The following is a 17,925-nucleotide window of genomic DNA, read 5'->3' as shown; positions in this document are numbered from 1 at the left end:
TGCCAGTACAAAGTCTATCGCTCTGACAGGAGCGTAGCTAGAGGCTTTTTAAAACATTTCATTTGGTAAAAGTGCAGATTCATTTCACTGTTTTGCCGTCTGGCGCAGTGATAGTCAACTAACGCGCAGTAATTACAGCGGGAAATAGGAAAATATAAGACGACCCGCGTTATGGATATTAAAATCTGATATACCCAAATTAAATTGTTCAGAAGGGGATGATAAATGTAGTTTTAACGGTAAGCTAATAACTATTGCGACTTTATAAAATTATCGATCTCATTTTACATTACCATTTTAAAAATCAAAAGCCGTTTCAGAAAGGTAGTGGGCCTTAGACCATGAATAACTCATGCCAGGAATTTTTGTGCGCAGGCCCGGTTTTTTATATAGCAAGCTACGCCCTTGGCTCACCAAATATTTTCTTCTTCTATGCTTCTAAAATTGAACAAGATTTCAAGTCAAAATCATGTCAATTTTGTTGTTTAAAATATGTATGTTTTTCAATCTCCAACTGAATGAATTTTTTATTTCAATGATAAATTTAAAAAAAAACCAATTGGTCCTCAAAGCAATTGTCTACAATGCTAAAGACCATTATATAGTTTGGTCTCTATATATCTCAATATCATTTTTTTTCTTAAATAAAGACATGAAAGATGACCATATTGATTGTGAATGGCAACATTCCAAAAATAAGTGCATGAGTGTTTCTCTACAATCTTTACAAAATGTACATTTTCCTGTTTCATTCAGTTTAAATCGAATTAGAAATTTTAATAGAAATTTCTGAGTTTTGTGTAATTTGTGACATTCTGAGGTATGAGAAAAAAATCTGCCAAAATGCGAATTCATTTTGAAATAAAACGAGGTAATACGAAATCCAGATTCGACATATTTCTTGTCAATTCTAGTATCGAAAGTGATATCATTACACTAAAATTTCTCCGTGTATCTGTAGTGATCACAATATGATTTCCATAAAAATAAACTCTAAAACGAAACAAAAGGGACCAGGAACATGGGAAATGAATGCTAACACAATAATGAGCGATGCGTTTAAAAATTCGTTTGAAGCCTTTTAGAGGAACTGGACCTAAAAAAAAGATGACTTTAATAATTTAGGAGAATGGTGGGACATAGTTAAGTTAAAATAAGGGAATTAACAGTAACTTTTTCTAAACACTTAAAGAAAACAGATAAAGAAATTATCCAATTAGAAAGAGAATTAGAAGAACTGTCTAAAGAAAATATAGACAGTGTTTGAATTGAACACATTGCAAATATATTGATGACACATTATATCAACCAATCTACTGGGATAAGAGTCAGAGCAAGAGTACAGGATTTCAAGGAAAATGAACGTTCGAATAAATAATATTTTTGCTCTAGAAAAATCCAAAGCACAAAGGAAAATATGGCATAGAATAAATACTTCTGAAGGTGAATATAAAGATGATATACTGTCTATACAAAGAGAACAAGTCAAATTCTACAAAAATCTTTCCAGCTCTGAAGGGTGGGATAGGAAAGCTGCAAATTCACTTCTTGATTATGTCGAATTGAAAATTACTAACGAGCAAAGAATAAATTTAGAATCCGATTTTAGTGATGCGGAAGTTCTGAAAAGTATCCTTTCTATGAAAAATAATAAGTCTCCTGGTGAGGATTGCATTGTGGTTGAATTTTACAAAACATACTGGTATATCATTAGGAAAGATTTTCTGGAATCAATACAGGAAATTTGCACGAACAATAGTTTATCAAAATCTCAAACAAAGGGAATTCTGACATTGCTGTACAAAAAGGGGGATAGGGAGGATATCAGAAAATATTTGCATATGCCTCTATAAAGTCAATGGGAGGGGCGTTGCGTTCAAATTAACGTAATCGCAATGACGTATGAATACAAACGCAGTACAGGTTCGGACTACTTCTAGTTCACACTTCGATAATATTTCGCGTCATAAGTTGACGGATTTCAATATAACAACAAAGAGTTTTTATTAGATCCAATTAAATATGTATTTGACATCAAAACAAAAGATGAGTTCAAGCATTGTAACGATAATAAACAACAAAACGATTCGCTGGTCGGGGCTACAACCGGAGGGCTTTCCCCAGGAATGTTCGGTGAATTCCATAGTTACTTCAGTAGTACATGAGTGTACGGTCACTCATTTCACCTAAATATTCAGAACATCTGATTGTCGGTGAATAATTCTTGGAGCATCTAAGCGAACGATAGGTTAACAGATCATATACAGGTTTCATGAAAAAAAAACATTACAGGAAGCCTATCCGAAACAGTATCATCAGCGTTACCACCGTTAGCATTCAAAATAGGCCTACACTCACGCAAACACTTGTCTATCATCCGTACAATAAAATAAAATTCATGACTATGAAGAATTTAGTCGATATCGTATTCGTAGACCGATACTACATGACAAACATTCAGTAGCTCAACGGTCATACCATCAATAGGCTATATCACAGTAACTTTCCTCGGTTGAAAATCAAATATGGCGGTTCGCTCCACTTCGGACCGCATCGCTACCCTGGCAACGATACCGTACCGATAGTCGTTCCGCCTCGGTTATCTCAGTTTTTATTCGAAATGGGCATTATTGATAATTATCAAATTGAAAAAAAAAATCCCACATATTTTAAAAATAATTGAAAGGTGTCATTGTTATATTTCAAACCAAACTGCAGCTATAACATTCAACAATCGGAACTATATCTTCGGTCATCCTGACTACCGTAGTTACCCAACTTAGCAACCATCACCGTTTTAAATTTGACGTAAAAGTAGACTTATTTATGTAAATATATAGATTGTTTAACGCGCTACATTGAATATGTCTGTATCCCATTGCGGTCATACCACCTTTAACGCAATCAAAACACTGTTCAATCTCTATTTGGAGACCTCTTACGATGCTGAATGTGAATATATATTTGAATACAGTAATTTAGAAAATGAGGAGGGAGCCGTTATATTTTCAGATCAGCAGAAAGCATTCGATAGAGTTGAATGGTGTTGGGTCGATGCATGTTTGGAAAGGTTTAATTTTGGGAAGAAAGTCAAGTCTAGTTCACACTTCGATTATATTTCGCGTCATAAGTTGACGGATTTCAATATAACAACAAATAGTTTTTATTAGATTCAATTAAATATGTATTTGACATCAAAACAAAAGATGAGTTCAAGCATTGTAACGATAATAAACAACAAAACGATTCGCTGGTCGGGGCTACAACCGGAGGGCTTTCCCCAGGAATGTTCGGGGAATTCCATAGTTACTTCAGTAGTACATGAGTGTACGGTCACTCATTTCACCTAAATATTCAGAACATCTGATTGTCGGTGAATAATTCTTGGAGCATCTAAGCGAACGATAGGTTAACAGATCATATACAGGTTTCATGAAAAAAAAACATTACAGGAAGCCTATCCGAAACAGTATCATCAGCGTTACCACCGTTAGCATTCAAAATAGGCCTACACTCACGCAAACACTTGTCTATCATCCGTACAATAAAATAAAATTCATGACTATGAAGAATTTAGTCGATATCGTATTCGTAGACCGATACTACATGACAAACATTCAGTAGCTCAACGGTCATACCATCAATAGGCTATATCACAGTAACTTTCCTCGGTTGAAAATCAAATATGGCGGTTCGCTCCACTTCGGACCGCATCGCTACCCTGGCAACGATACCGTACCGATAGTCGTTCCGCCTCGGTTATCTCAGTTTTTATTCGAAATGGGCATCATTGATAATTATCAAATTGAAAAAAAAATCCCACATATTTTAAAAATAATTGAAAGGTGTCATTGTTATATTTCAAACCAAACTGCAGCTATAACATTCAACAATCGGAACTATATCTTCGGTCATCCTGACTACCGTAGTTACCCAACTTAGCAACCATCACCGTTTTAAATTTGACGTAAAAGTAGACTTATTTATGTAAATATATAGATTGATTAACGCGCTACATTGAATATGTCTGTATCCCATTGCGGTCATACCACCTTTAACGCAATCAAAACACTGTTCAATCTCTATTTGGAGACCTCTTACGATGCTGAATGTGAATATATATTTGAATACAGTAATTTAGAAAATGAGGAGGGAGCCGTTATATTTTCAGATCAGCAGAAAGCATTCGATAGAGTTGAATGGTGTTGGGTCGATGCATGTTTGGAAAGGTTTAATTTTGGGAAGAAAGTCAGAGGTTGGATTCAGATGTTTTTGAGAGACTCGAAAACATGTATCAAAACTAATGATTTCTTATCAGAATGTTTCCCGATATCAAGATCTGCGAGACAAGGCTGTCCTATCGCGCAAATAATATATATTATTCAAGCAGAACCCTTAGCCTGCTCTATACGTAAGTATAATAACATAAATGGAATATTATTACCAGGTCAAATTGAATCAAAACTAAATATGTTTGCAGACGATACCCAATTATTCTTAAAAGATGAACCATCAATTACCGAGTCATTTGAAGTTATTAGCATATACGAAAAAGCTTCTGGATCAAAAGACAACTTTGAAAAAACCTGTATCTACCTTGGTAGATGGAAAAATAAATGTTAGAACGCTAGGAGTCTATATCTATTTATCTATTATGGCCTGGTTGAGAGGGCAATATTGCTTCATAGTATCGTCGAGGGATGGAATAGTGCCCGAGCCGTATCCCATCACGAAACAATACTCGGCTCGGGCAATATGACATCACGAGACAATACTATGAGGCAATGGGTTAGTACATCACCCTCACATTAGACCCGTTTTCATGTCATCATAACAGAAGCACGTCAAGCCAGGCATGAAGCGACACCTCGTAACGCTATCTTCATTTCCACACCACGTTGTTACATTAAAAGTGCAAGATATGAATTATCATAAAAATCAGTTTTTCTATAAAATGAGATTCAGCTTCATGAAGATTAAAAGTGGATCAGTAGAACAAGAGTGATCTGTAGGAAAGCAATATTTGCTTTCATCCTCGCGAACAACAGCCTGTCCGCCATCTTGACGTCTTGGTCAAAGCGCAACGTTATAATGACGTCATGTAATGGTGACGTCACAATATATTAACGTTGAATTTGCCGCAACTTCAATAGCACCCATGTGTGTAGCCAATCAGAATCCAGTATTTTGTCACGTGATTTACTATTGTTGATTATAATACACTATGGAAGGAAAAGTTAAATAAGATTCAAAGCTGTTTACAAACCTGGAAAACAAGGAATCTTTCCCTTTTCGGAAAAATAATATTATTCGATCATTGATTATATTTTCGGTAGGGTATGAAATAGAAGCCCGTGGTATTCCTGAAAAATATTTGAAAGACTTGAACTCAGTTATCTGGAAATTTATATGGGATGGAAAACCAGAAATGATAAAACGAGAAGTAATTTGCTCAAACCGATCTAAAGGGGGATTCGGTATTACAGATACCACACTGTTAACCCTAGACAAACTAGTAAAATTGATTTATGAAATTATACACGACGAAACAACTACTTGGAATGCCATAGGTAAACTCTGGCTGAAATCACTAGATGGCAAATTTCTTGTAGATATTTTTATTTGCAAATGTTCCGATACCAACTCTTTAAATCTCACTCGTTTATCTATTTTTTTACAGAAATCTCTTGGTATCTTGGTCAAAATTCTTAAAAGCCAATAAGCCAGAAACATTAATGATCTTAAATTACAAGAACTATTTGGCAACCACATGATTCAATTTGACAGTAAACCATTGTTCTTTAATTCCTTTACAAAGAGTGGAATACACTTAATTGAAGACATATGGGATAAACGTCATAAAAATTTTAAGACGACCACGAAATATACGAAAAACTTACTTATAAGAGAAACTGTATTGTTGAACTGGCAAGGATTTAATCAGCCTTTCCAGAAAAATGTAAAAAATTACTTAAAGGGGAATTACCCTTTAGTGACCACATGGCGTATCCCTTCATCGACACTGCATTAAGAAAAGTAGATAGGAATAACACTGTTGTTGAATATAAAAAACTTAAATTGAGCACTATTATCGAGAAGTTGAGAGATCGTGTAGAACCCAAAATACAAATTAAGTGGGGAAATTTATACCTAAAACAGTTTCCATGGATTAATATATGGCGGAACTGTTTTATATATTGTCTTGTCTAAAAATAAAAGAATTTCAATGGAAGTTCATACATCAAATTCTTTATACACAAATGAAAATACGTACATTCGGAATTTCTGATGGGAAATGTCATTTTTGAAAAAGAGAAAATGAAGACATTTCTCATCTGTTTTTTAAATATGAATATACAATGTACCAAACTTATTTTAAACTATGTAGAAACCTTAATGAAAGATATTATACCTGGGTTCACTATCGAAATACTACAGATTGAAGAAAATGTAACTCTCGGCAACCAAGGTAGCAATGACTTTTCTATCTTATTAAACACTGTTATTTGTATTATGAAATGGATAATTTGGAAGAATAGAAATGATGATAAAACAAATAAATGTAGAGCATTCAAAAATCCTTATTAAGAGACAGATTTACAATGAACTTTGGCTTTATTGCAAATCCCAACAAAAGAAAACAGTTCCTGTTGATGTGGTTTCCAACATATATGAAAAATTACAACAAATGTAAAATTATATTAAATTATATAGGAGTTATTTACTTTGCCTGAATTTTTCAAAATGGACTTGTTATGTCAGGCTGGTAAATACCCAATTACCTTCAATATTTGTTGTGAAATATAATTATTATTTTCTTCGCATGTTTTATCAGAAATTCACCCTCTTGTATCAATAAATGCCCCAATATGTATGTCAGAATGTTATAATTCAAATAACAAGTAAATAAAAGTTAAAATTCTGTAAAAGCACTATAATGAAAACATCGAGAAATGTACACGACAAATTTTTTTTTTTTAAATCTGAAAATGTATGCATGTAGGTATGTAATATATATATATAGATATATATGCATGTAAGTGTTTATGGTACATTATATTATATATATGTATGTATGTGTGTGTGAGGATGCGTATATATGTGAGTGTGTCTGTCTGTCTGTCTGTTTGTCTGTCTGTATGTATGTATGTTATGTATTTATGCTGTATGTATGTATATGTATGTATGTAGTGTGTATGATTGTATGTTTGTATGCATCATTGAATGTTTGTGTGTATCTGTATGTATGCTTGTATTTATGTATGTATTGTTTCAATCATATGTCAATATGTACTTGTTTAATATCTGATAATGGCTGAATGAACGAAACAAATTCTCTATTCTGAGTGTTAAAAAAGAAAAAAAAAGAAAGAAAAAAAAGAATATAGTGCTTACCACAACGATGATGATGATAATGGTGAGAACGACGATGATGACAATCAATTATCAATAATATGAAATAGAAATGAAACAAGAACCTCTCCGTGAAAACAAAATGGTGAATTTAATCAGTTGAATCACAAACGATCCAAATCTCGTGTTTAGTTTCATAACTAATTGCGCCTCACCTACACTGGGCGGGTGTCAGTAATCTGAAGACGATTTCGAGACTATGTCTGACACCAAAGGCCCCTGGTTGTGTTTTGACGGCTATCACTGACATCGTCACATTAATGTAATCCGCATGTTATTCTAGTGAATTAGCATCCCTCTAGGTTTATTACAAGTGGATATGATCTTCTGTGTGTCATATCACACGATTTACTATGTAACAACAGGAATCCGTGATGAAGGATACATATTTATTTTACATAATAGATCAATATTTATTTATTTATATATTTATTTATCATCCCATACACATCTTGATATTAATTAAGGTATATCCTTCCTATGAAAATGTAGATACATGTATATGAAACTCAAATCTGTACATATAACGTTCATTACACCTGAAATATTCTGATAATCTTCTGAAACTCTTAAGACACATGCCTCAGACTACAAATTATGTAAAAAAAAATATAATTTACATTTTATTCATTTTTTTTCATCAGTACATGTAATGTACACAAGATAGCTGTGATCAATGATCATCATACATACTTCATATATATTTACTCTTTCTCACGTGTGTAATCATACATGTACCCTTACACTCATGCCTAGCACTTTCTCATGCTGTATAGATTATCAATATACATACACAAAACACTCTCTTACTTGCCTACATTCTTTCCTGGTCATTACACTTGCATTCACATACCCACAGCACTTTCTAATTTTTAAGTATAACATTTTATCTATCCATACATTTACATTAACATATAGCACTTTCTTACTTAGAAAAATATCTAATTTTATTCATCCATACACTTACATTCACATATCACTTTGCACTTACATTTCCACAAAGTACTTTCTAATTTTCAAAACAAATATATATATTAAAACAGCAAATATTGTAGAAAAGAAAAGAAAAAAATCTTTGTTCTCATTTGCTTTAATCACAGTTTATAATTAGGTCAATAAGACGTGTAACAGTACTATGTATTGATTATAGGAAAGAGAGAAATTATGATAGAGATAGATAGCTATAGAAAGAAAATGAAAGAAAGGGGAAAAAGGAAAAGAAGAGAGAGAGAGAGAGAGAGAGAGAGAGAGAGAGAGAGAGAGAGAGAGAGAGAGAGAGAGAGAGAGAGAGAGAGAGAGAGAATTATGTAAATATATGATAATAAATAAGATTTAGTCAACCACTGATATAATACAAAGGTTGTAATTTCAATTTCAATGTTATAATGAACTGGTAAGTGTTCCGGTATTTGTATTTGTTTATTAAATGTCAAAAACATAAAATGTTGTGGATAATTTTGAAAATTGCAAAATAACAATGTGTCATGTCGCTGTTACAACCAAAGAAAATGCAATCTTAAAAAAATATACATAAATCTGCAAAAGTTAAATTAGCAGAGCCATTATGTAAAATACCTAAAATTCTTCATTGTATTATTTTGAGTCTGGCTACATCCAGGCATTACCTTCGTGGTAAGACAGACAACTCTTTTTCTGCGGGCCTGTTTTGTAATGGATGTGTGTCTCAATCAGCATTATAATGGCAGGAACGATATCAAAATCATAGACAACTGCATTTCAGCCAATGTCAGTTATCAATCTTATTTGACCTTTATATATTATTGAAAATTAAAGTATATTTTGGAGGCGAACATAGTTCAACATTTTACCAACATGTACAGAAAATTAAGATAACCAATTTCTAGGCATATATATCAAATAGTTGTCAGACTTATTATAGATATAAACAGAGTTAATTCACTATCTAAAATAAAATATGGTTATTGTTGAGCAATTGTAAATTCCATTGATTTCCGTGAGGATTTTAAAGAATTGAAGAGAATCAGTTTCGTAAATACTAGAATATGGCAAAGTCAAAACAATGATATGATATATGTCACATGATGACTGTTATAAACGAACAATATAATCACACGTTATTGCATTTGATGTTATAAAAGTAATTCTTGCTATTGAGTGTCAAACAATGATTTGGAACTTTTAATTTGATATGAGTTCCATAACAGCTCCGTTACCTCTAGAAATGAATACAAAGACATTGAATGGTGGGTATAGAGTATGATATAATGTTTCTATATGACTGAATAATCATGATAAGTACTACGATATGCATTTGTCTGAACCCACAACTGCGGAAGTAAACAATGTAGGACCTTGCTGAAACATATGACCCGTAACGCGGAATCATGTGAATTTTAACCTGACCTTATCACACCGGGCCAAAACGCCATACACAATGTATACTGTCTGATTGATATGACGTCACGACAGTCGACTAATCAGAAACTAAACAAACAAATAAGAACAGTAAAATAGTGTGTGTTGATAAAGAGATATAGAGTTAATTAGTGTTGATAGGCCTGGGTTATCTGTCGACACACGGCCGTCTTACACAAATCTGACAGTTTACCTGTAGCTCTCTCCTGGCCCGGGGCTGAACGCCGCTAGATACATACCACACGTCGTATTGTGTTCATGGACGTGTACAGTGTATTTTCATGGACGAAACAGGATAGAAGGTAAGATCCCATTTTGTCTTATAATTTGGCAAGATTGGCCGATAAGGATGTGAAAAATACACCCACTGTGCAGTAGGTTAGATACTTACAAACTTAGGAACAACATGATACACTTATAGCGAATTAAACACGATTTCTTAGATAACGTACGTTACTCTTTGGTAAATATGAACTGGAGGCGTGAATATAAGGCTGATATAAGTTTAACACGATAAAAATGTGATATTTTCCATATTATGCAGCGTTCGTGTATAGGAAATACGAATTCCGAAAATATTATATCATGTTGGCTAATAATATATGTTAACCTTATACCAAGGCGACAGAACAATCTAGCTATGAAGGCAAGTATACCCTTGGATGTGTTTTTTCCTTATGCGATTTTCTTTGTCAAAAGAAATAACCCTCAGTGGAAGATTTGACGTGTGTTGATGGCTGTAGTTTAGGATAAAACACACACAAGGCATCCATGAGAGCGATGCGTGCTGAGGAAGGGCAGTGGTATGTAGCTCTTTCAGATATCGTTTACTTGCAGTGCATTAGGTCTCAATACTAACACACTATGGCACCCCTGTGTTTGATGTATAACTAATAAGCTAGGAAGGAAGAGCTCATATGTACATGTGTTCCTGAATCAAACAAGACATGCTGATTGTATAAGTTATGTGTAATACCTTATGATGATATTCAGGAAATTCAACAGTGTTTTGGCTCCTATTGGACTATGTAGACATGGATATTAATTATGAAAGCGCATAAATAAAAATATACACACTTAGTCAATACATTGTAATTAAGATAAAACGTTTATATTGTGTATGCAAGTCTTGGATTGTACAGAATTAGGAAGACTAAGAAATAACTATCTTTAACTTCATTATCATAATCAACGTGTTTCGTCAGGTAAACTGTAGGTTAAGAACTACACTACTGAATATCATTAACATAAACTATACATTATACTCACTACTAGACATCAGCCTATAGTTTGTATGACTTCATTACACACTTAATTTTTATTATTTATTTTGTAACCGATAGAGGTTTTTTTATCATACATTATAAGTATAAGTTGACAGTCTAGAATACTAGTATAATAATCAAACCATACCGAATTATCATTATTTATTATAAACATTTTAATTGAGAATGTACTTTGCTATTTGGTTAAAAATGTTTTATTCATTGGAGACATTACAAGAAAATATTAACATTAATAGAGAAACACATCTTGCACTAGTTAACTCGTATAATGTTACGTCACTACAATAAATAGTATCTAGCTTATCATTATGCTAAATTATGAACAAATCATTCAGATGGTATGATGAATGTAATATTAATCGCTAAGGCTATGGATCACAGTCATGTAGGCTTTACTCATGTAAAACGACACACTAAGATTCCAGTGGCTGTCGGACACGACTAGGTCAGCTTCGCTCGGTCTACACATTTCGGTTCACAAAGGATACGATCTCTTCTTGTATTCCTTTGTTCTAGTCTCCTTGCACTATCAATAGTTTTAATTTTAGGCTACTGAATAAACTGCACTTTGGTTTTCAACATAAAAAGTGTGTTTGGTAAATCGTTTGGCTTTTTATGTAGAATTGTATAGACCATGTTGAACCAGGAAACGTTAATAGTCATACTGAGAAAGAATTAATAGAACAATTTGTATCATAATCATGTAACTCTCATACATAGCCACCAGACCATGGATTAGATAATGTTAAATATATGTAATAAAATATCAAACAAACTGCATGCTATCAAAGGCAACGGATCATTTCATAGTTCGTCTGTGTCACTTAGAACATATACATAAGAATGGATTATACAGAAATGTGAATTTAGTTAAGGATGTAGTCGTATCGTAAATAGGAATATTAGAGTGTGCTATACGGAGGAAGATCTCAGACTTGTCACTGTTTGTCGTTGTCATTGTATAAGGCGACGGATATCACTGTAATCTACACAGATACAACTCTTTATATTGTTCATTATATTTCATATCATGTCTTACCACGATATGCATAATGCATTACTTACAATTAACGTTGGAAATAATAAGAAAACACAGGCAGTAATGACTATATAATGACGGTTAATTAAACACGAATACATTACATGAATTTATTTCGTCACATAAAAAGTTAAAATGTTTTTAAAAATTCATCAAAAGTTAAGTAAAATGTTACAATTTCCAAAAACGTAGACAGGGCCAATTGTTTAAGGGAACCAGAAAACCGGGGAGAAATCATTAAATAATTTTATCTATAGCACCAAGGTTAACGATCTAAGGTTCAATGTACATGTATGGATACAAAGATATAAAAATCATGCAAAAGAAACTTCATGGAAAAATATATTAAAAGAGCTACAGCCCAATTGCACGAGTCAATTAAGAGACGCTTACCGACACTCTGTAAAACTTATTGTAAACTAAATGTTTATATACAACGTTGACAGTGGTGTTGTGACTAAAATCGAAATTAAAAAAACTACTGCTGATAATTTTAGAAGTGTCATGCTGTTTGTCACATTGGTCAACGTTCGTAGTGGATATTATTGAATATGAGGCATACATGATTTTACACAGTGTATCAGACATTCAGTGATATTATTATTATTTTCTAATCTGTTGTAAAGGCTGTATGTGTGTTTCCTGACCATACATGTAGGTACTATACATATATCATCCTTATTATTTATCTAAACCCTTTAACTTCAGTTTTTGATCAATTTTTTTTGCGAAACATGCTTTGAGCTTAGTCTAACAGCGCTCTTGAAAATATTAAATTTCATGTTGACAACATGTCAGACCACCTCTTTCTTGCCCTAAATCAAACACTAAATCAATAAAAGCAGAAAACTAAAATAGAAAATACTTGATGTATCATTTGAAGCGTTTCTGTAGGGCTTTAAAGTTTCTAGACAACAGCTGCTACATGTTGGTATGCTTATTGTATACAAAACCACGAAATGTTCTTCATAATCAGTATTCTAATGACTGACATGATGAAGTGTCAGCAGCTGTGTATCCAGAAGAAGGAGCGTGTTGATGTTTTACTATTACATCTACTCGAATGGTTCAGTTAGCATTAGTGACGTACATCACGTTGGTATGTTAATTCGTCATCAGCAATTTGCAACCTGAATAGTTTCATCATATTAATCAGCAGTATGACTGAAAGGTATAAATACATGTCATTCCATCGTATGTAATAGATAAAGTACACTTTACACGTTAGGTAGGGCCATGTCCAATACCAACTGGAAATAGAGGCACGTTTATGTCACTCGGAAATCTGTATGATTTATCAGAGCCGACACTTATTGTGGTACTGTTATCTTCACATTTTCAATTTTATTGCATATTTGTGAATTACTATGACTGCATCCTAAAAAGACGGCTACTCTTTCAGAGCTTCAGGTTCTATTATAACTATACTTTTTGAACTATATCTGTAAAAATATCTATATAGTTGATAAAGTATCGCTTATATTATTATTAGTGGAGATAGGTATTTCACGTATACATATCGCAATATCGAAGTGTAATGACTGCCTTATGAATAAAGCAATGCTCAAAAGTAACATACGTTTTTAGAATCACATTTATACAAAGGTAAACAAAAGTAAAAGTTTACACTCTTTATTATGACAGAAATGATAAATCAAGCTTAAACGATTCCTCTTAAATGGAGGTTTTTACAGAGTTTTACAGGGTTTTATACAGGGTTTTATATTGTTGTCTTTAATTTAATTAATGAATGAAGGAATTTAAGAAAGATATTGATATAGTCAATTATTAAAGAAATTAAAAAAATCCGTTATAAAGATGAATATCTAAATAATCACACATATAACTTACATAAAATCAAATCGAAACAATAGAGCTCTATGTACAGTATAGACAGTGTTGTAGACAAGTGTGCTGGGTTTGTCAGCTGTAACCTATCACAAGAGCCCCAGGCGGGCCGACAAAATAGATGTGAACGTATACAAAGTGTGTAGAGTCAGCTGTTACTGTATCAGCCCTGGGGAGTTCGACGACCATTACCGTCACTAATTAACGTTTGTGCTGTGGTCATCAACATTCAAATATACATTCACATAGATGTAAAGAGAAGAATCAAAATCATTCTGGCCCTGAGAACCGACTGAAGTCAAATCCCCTCCCCCCTTACGTAACATATGTCACACTTGAAGTATGTTTCGAGAAATCGGGGCCTAGTGTAAGTAGTCCGCTAAACCTGCCTATATTATTAGGCTTTTTAAAAAAAAATTGCCTAATTATTAGGCTTTTTAAAAAAAATTTTTGCCTAATATATATATTTAGGCAAAAACAAAAAAAAAACAAAAAAAAAAACTAATAATATAGGCAGGTTTAGCGGACTATAGTGTGAGATGATTGATTTGGAGGATTTTACCTTATATTAATTTGAACTACACTGAATTGTGTTAAACAAAAGAAGACGATTCTTTTATTCCTCGACCAAGACACAAAGACTGAAACAGTTCATTATTAGTTTTCATGGGTGAAAGAGTTAAGGGGTTTAAGATAGAAAAGGCTACAAAAGATATCTATAACATTCTTCACTTCTGTGCTTTGGGTATTCAGAGTACCAACTGTGAATTTTACCCTTATTTCACTAAAATATAGATATACTGTTAAGTTATAGTTTTTGTACTGGCAGAGATTGCAAACAAACAGTATCTCTATGTCACTAGAAAGGTTAAATAATATAAATAGAAACTACACGTTCAATCTTGCAATTATTTTTTTCATTGCAACTCATAAAGTTGAAATAGGGAAACCAAACGGATGTACTTAACACCCAATTGATAGAATAGAATAAAATCAATCTATTTTGGTTTATCTGATAAGATTATTGTAGTAGAGGTCTCCTGACACAGTCAGCGACAATATGAGGGTCAGTCGGTTTGTATTTTCTTACTTTTAAATCCTTTTTAACCTGCTCTCAATATTAGTATATTGGTTTGCATTATTAATAAGGAAAGCGTTTTGTTTTTGTTCTCATATATCTTATTACTACTTGAACATGATATAAAAATAAGTAAAATACACCATTGGCTAACTTGTAATTTATTCTTTGCAATATTAATAATGACTATTGTGTGTAATGCTTTCTCCATTTAAGACAGTAATTTGATTCGGGTAACAATTTGTAATTTCAAAGAACAGAATAGAAACACCCAAACAATGTCCGTTAATGACAAACATATATTATATAATTGATGTTTTGGTCCGATAGAAATCTTTTGTGACATACTAATGACTTTGAAACTGTTCCTGTTCAGTGTTGTTGATTTGCGTTTAGTTGTGTTTTTTGATGTTGTAAATCGTGAACTACAGTTTAAGGGATATATTTATTTCATGTCATAACCATTAATTTTATCAAGAAATGAAAACCCGGGTTTTACTGTATTGTATTAAATGGGAAGGTTGGAAAGATCGCTTCGACGGAAACCAACTCCAACTAGGTTCATTGACAAAAAGCAATTGCCTGAAGTATCTTCTTATAATCTGTGGAAACTAGGATATGCCCAGATATAGATAAAAGGAGCTGATCTGCATGGAGTGTACATTGTGTTAAGTGACCCTTGGCTTTTAGTAGATTCAGGAGTTAAATAACAATTTCTGAGAAATCTGAATAGTCAAAACATAAGATAAATGCACACATGCGTCAAACATGAGTCAAATATGACTTTTGGGAATCATAAAATACTCAGTCAACTGGATGCCCTGGTGTTACTAATAAATACTGTCTCTGTCACTCAGCTGACGGAGCATGCTGCGTTACCTTCGTCGGTAGGGCCGTAGATTTTTACGCTTGAGACCAGAGTTCGATTCCTGGTCACTCTACAGGATTTTGTATGTTGTCCTGTTCTTCTATGTATATCTATTGGTAGGTAATGATAAGTAAAGTAACAAACGCAAGAAAACTATGTTGCCTCTTTATTCATATCTGAAATACTAATAAATAGGCATATACTATCTGTAACTAATTCTCGGGTCCCTTTGTGATAAAACTTCCCAGTCGATAATACATTAATAACATTAATCACGTGATCACTTATTACAATAATAGCGTGATCACTTATTACAATAATAGCTCCATCTGGTGGGAGATAACAGTGTCTAAGTGCCTTACTTTATGTTTCTATATCAGGTCTGGATGGCAATGAATGCACTAGGTAAAGTGATAATAGCAGCATGTGTGTCCATGGTCCTGGTCTACTTCGTCCTCTACATGGGACAATACAACATGCTCACACAAAGTACAGGTAAGTTATCAACATACGTGTTTAATCAACATTATGGTATACACAACTGTCCTTGACTTTGATCTGGTTTTTTTTTCTTTCTTTTTTCGTTTTAATCAAACTGAGAATAAATATTACCAATTTAGCCGAGAATTCATGCTTCTTGACGACAGCGAATATCAAGGATGGCAATATTTATCATGATCTTGTTACAGTTGTCGTTGAATGGCTATCAAGACGTTCACATTATGTATTATAGTCAAGACTATTAAACCTATAACTTTTACACACGACTTCTTGCTTATGATGGCAACACCGTTTAATGAAAGGAGAGCAGGTGGATACATGCAGGAGGGAAGTCATTGCATAATTGTAATTTCCGAAGTCAAACACAATTATGTGTAATAGAACCAACTTCCCTATGTTTTTCCATAAGGAAATTGAATTTCCGCGGTTTTATTTATAATTTAAGACTACCTTGTTAATATAATAGTCTTTTGTTCAATTTTACCGATTAGTAAAACAACCATTAGAACAAGCGCTCAACATACTATCATATGGTTAGCTGATAAAATGAATATTAATTATTGTATATATTATTGGATATATATTTTTGTTTACTTTATGTTTATGCAGAAGCAATTGTATGCCAAAAGGAAAAAGAGAAAGATGGAGTATTCATATCAGGTGTGAAACCTGTTGCGTCACATCCGGTTGAGACTTACAGGCCTGAGCCATCCAACATTCCCGTTTTACCTGTCCAGCAAAGTGACTGGAATATCCGGCGTCCTACATACAATTTAAGCCAGTCAGTCACCCAATCCGATTGGTTCACAGCAGCTATGTTCCTGGAAATGTATGTTCATGTGGTGTGGTCCTTTGTCCTATATCCGTTTTTAACTATAAACCTATCATAGATTATATGGAAAAATATTAATTGGTTGTCATTAATTTAGATATTTTGTCGGCGGTGTAGCACATTTAAAACGTGGAGTGCGACCGATCAACTACACAAAGCAATTAGTACAGATATCAAACAATAGCATACTCTGATATTTGAAGCAGTGTTTTACAAACATCAAATTAATTTCCGAACACGTTTGCATACCGGTAGTAAATGCGCCGTATTTGTCGAAATACGAGTGACGTTTTCAAGACAAGTGTATTTCTTTCTGGCGTTCTATTTAGTCCGGTGGCTTATGTAATTTCGTGGGCTTTTCGTAATAAAGTTTGACACCATATACCAAATGTTCAGTAGGCCACTCTCTTTCAAAAAAAATGATGGTGTCAATTCTTTGACCATGTGGAGGGATCAAGGTCAATGGTCAAAGGTCAAGTGGTTTATAAGCTGAAAAACTGCAAAAAACTGACGGAAGTGAGATTAAATTTTGACATTTAGAGCGCGTAACTTGATTTTTCTTCTTCGATATATGCCATTTATTCACTAAAGACTATTTTGTTAGTTCATAATGGGGAAATTTTTCAAAAAGGTCAGATGAAATTAAGGTCAAAGGTCATACTA

The 17,925-nt window shown here is 33.2% G+C and overlaps 1 protein-coding gene across 5 annotated transcripts in view; it reads left to right on the top strand.

Moving 5' to 3' along the window:
- LOC138320586 (probable methyltransferase-like protein 24) overlaps positions 1-17,925 on the top strand; it is a 28,755-nt gene that overhangs the window by 2,239 nt on the left and 8,591 nt on the right. The window contains exons 1-4 of one of the 5 annotated variants that reach the window (XM_069263660.1): positions 9,861-10,112; positions 10,510-10,613; positions 16,310-16,424; positions 17,040-17,259. In XM_069263660.1, the coding sequence (XP_069119761.1) occupies positions 16,316-16,424; positions 17,040-17,259 (329 nt within the window). In that variant the 5' untranslated portion in view covers positions 9,861-10,112; positions 10,510-10,613; positions 16,310-16,315. Of the gene's footprint in view, positions 1-9,856; positions 10,113-10,509; positions 10,614-16,309; positions 16,425-17,039; positions 17,260-17,925 lie in introns of those variants that run through there. The other 4 variants (XM_069263661.1, XM_069263662.1, XM_069263658.1 and 1 more) reach the window with 4 other exon arrangements.

Source organism: Argopecten irradians, chromosome 4, assembly GCF_041381155.1.
Source record: "Argopecten irradians isolate NY chromosome 4, Ai_NY, whole genome shotgun sequence".
In the NCBI taxonomy this organism is placed as follows: domain Eukaryota; kingdom Metazoa; phylum Mollusca; class Bivalvia; order Pectinida; family Pectinidae; genus Argopecten; species Argopecten irradians.
The sequence above is the reverse complement of the archived record's forward strand: the minus strand, read 5'-3'. Positions and strand labels throughout refer to the sequence as shown.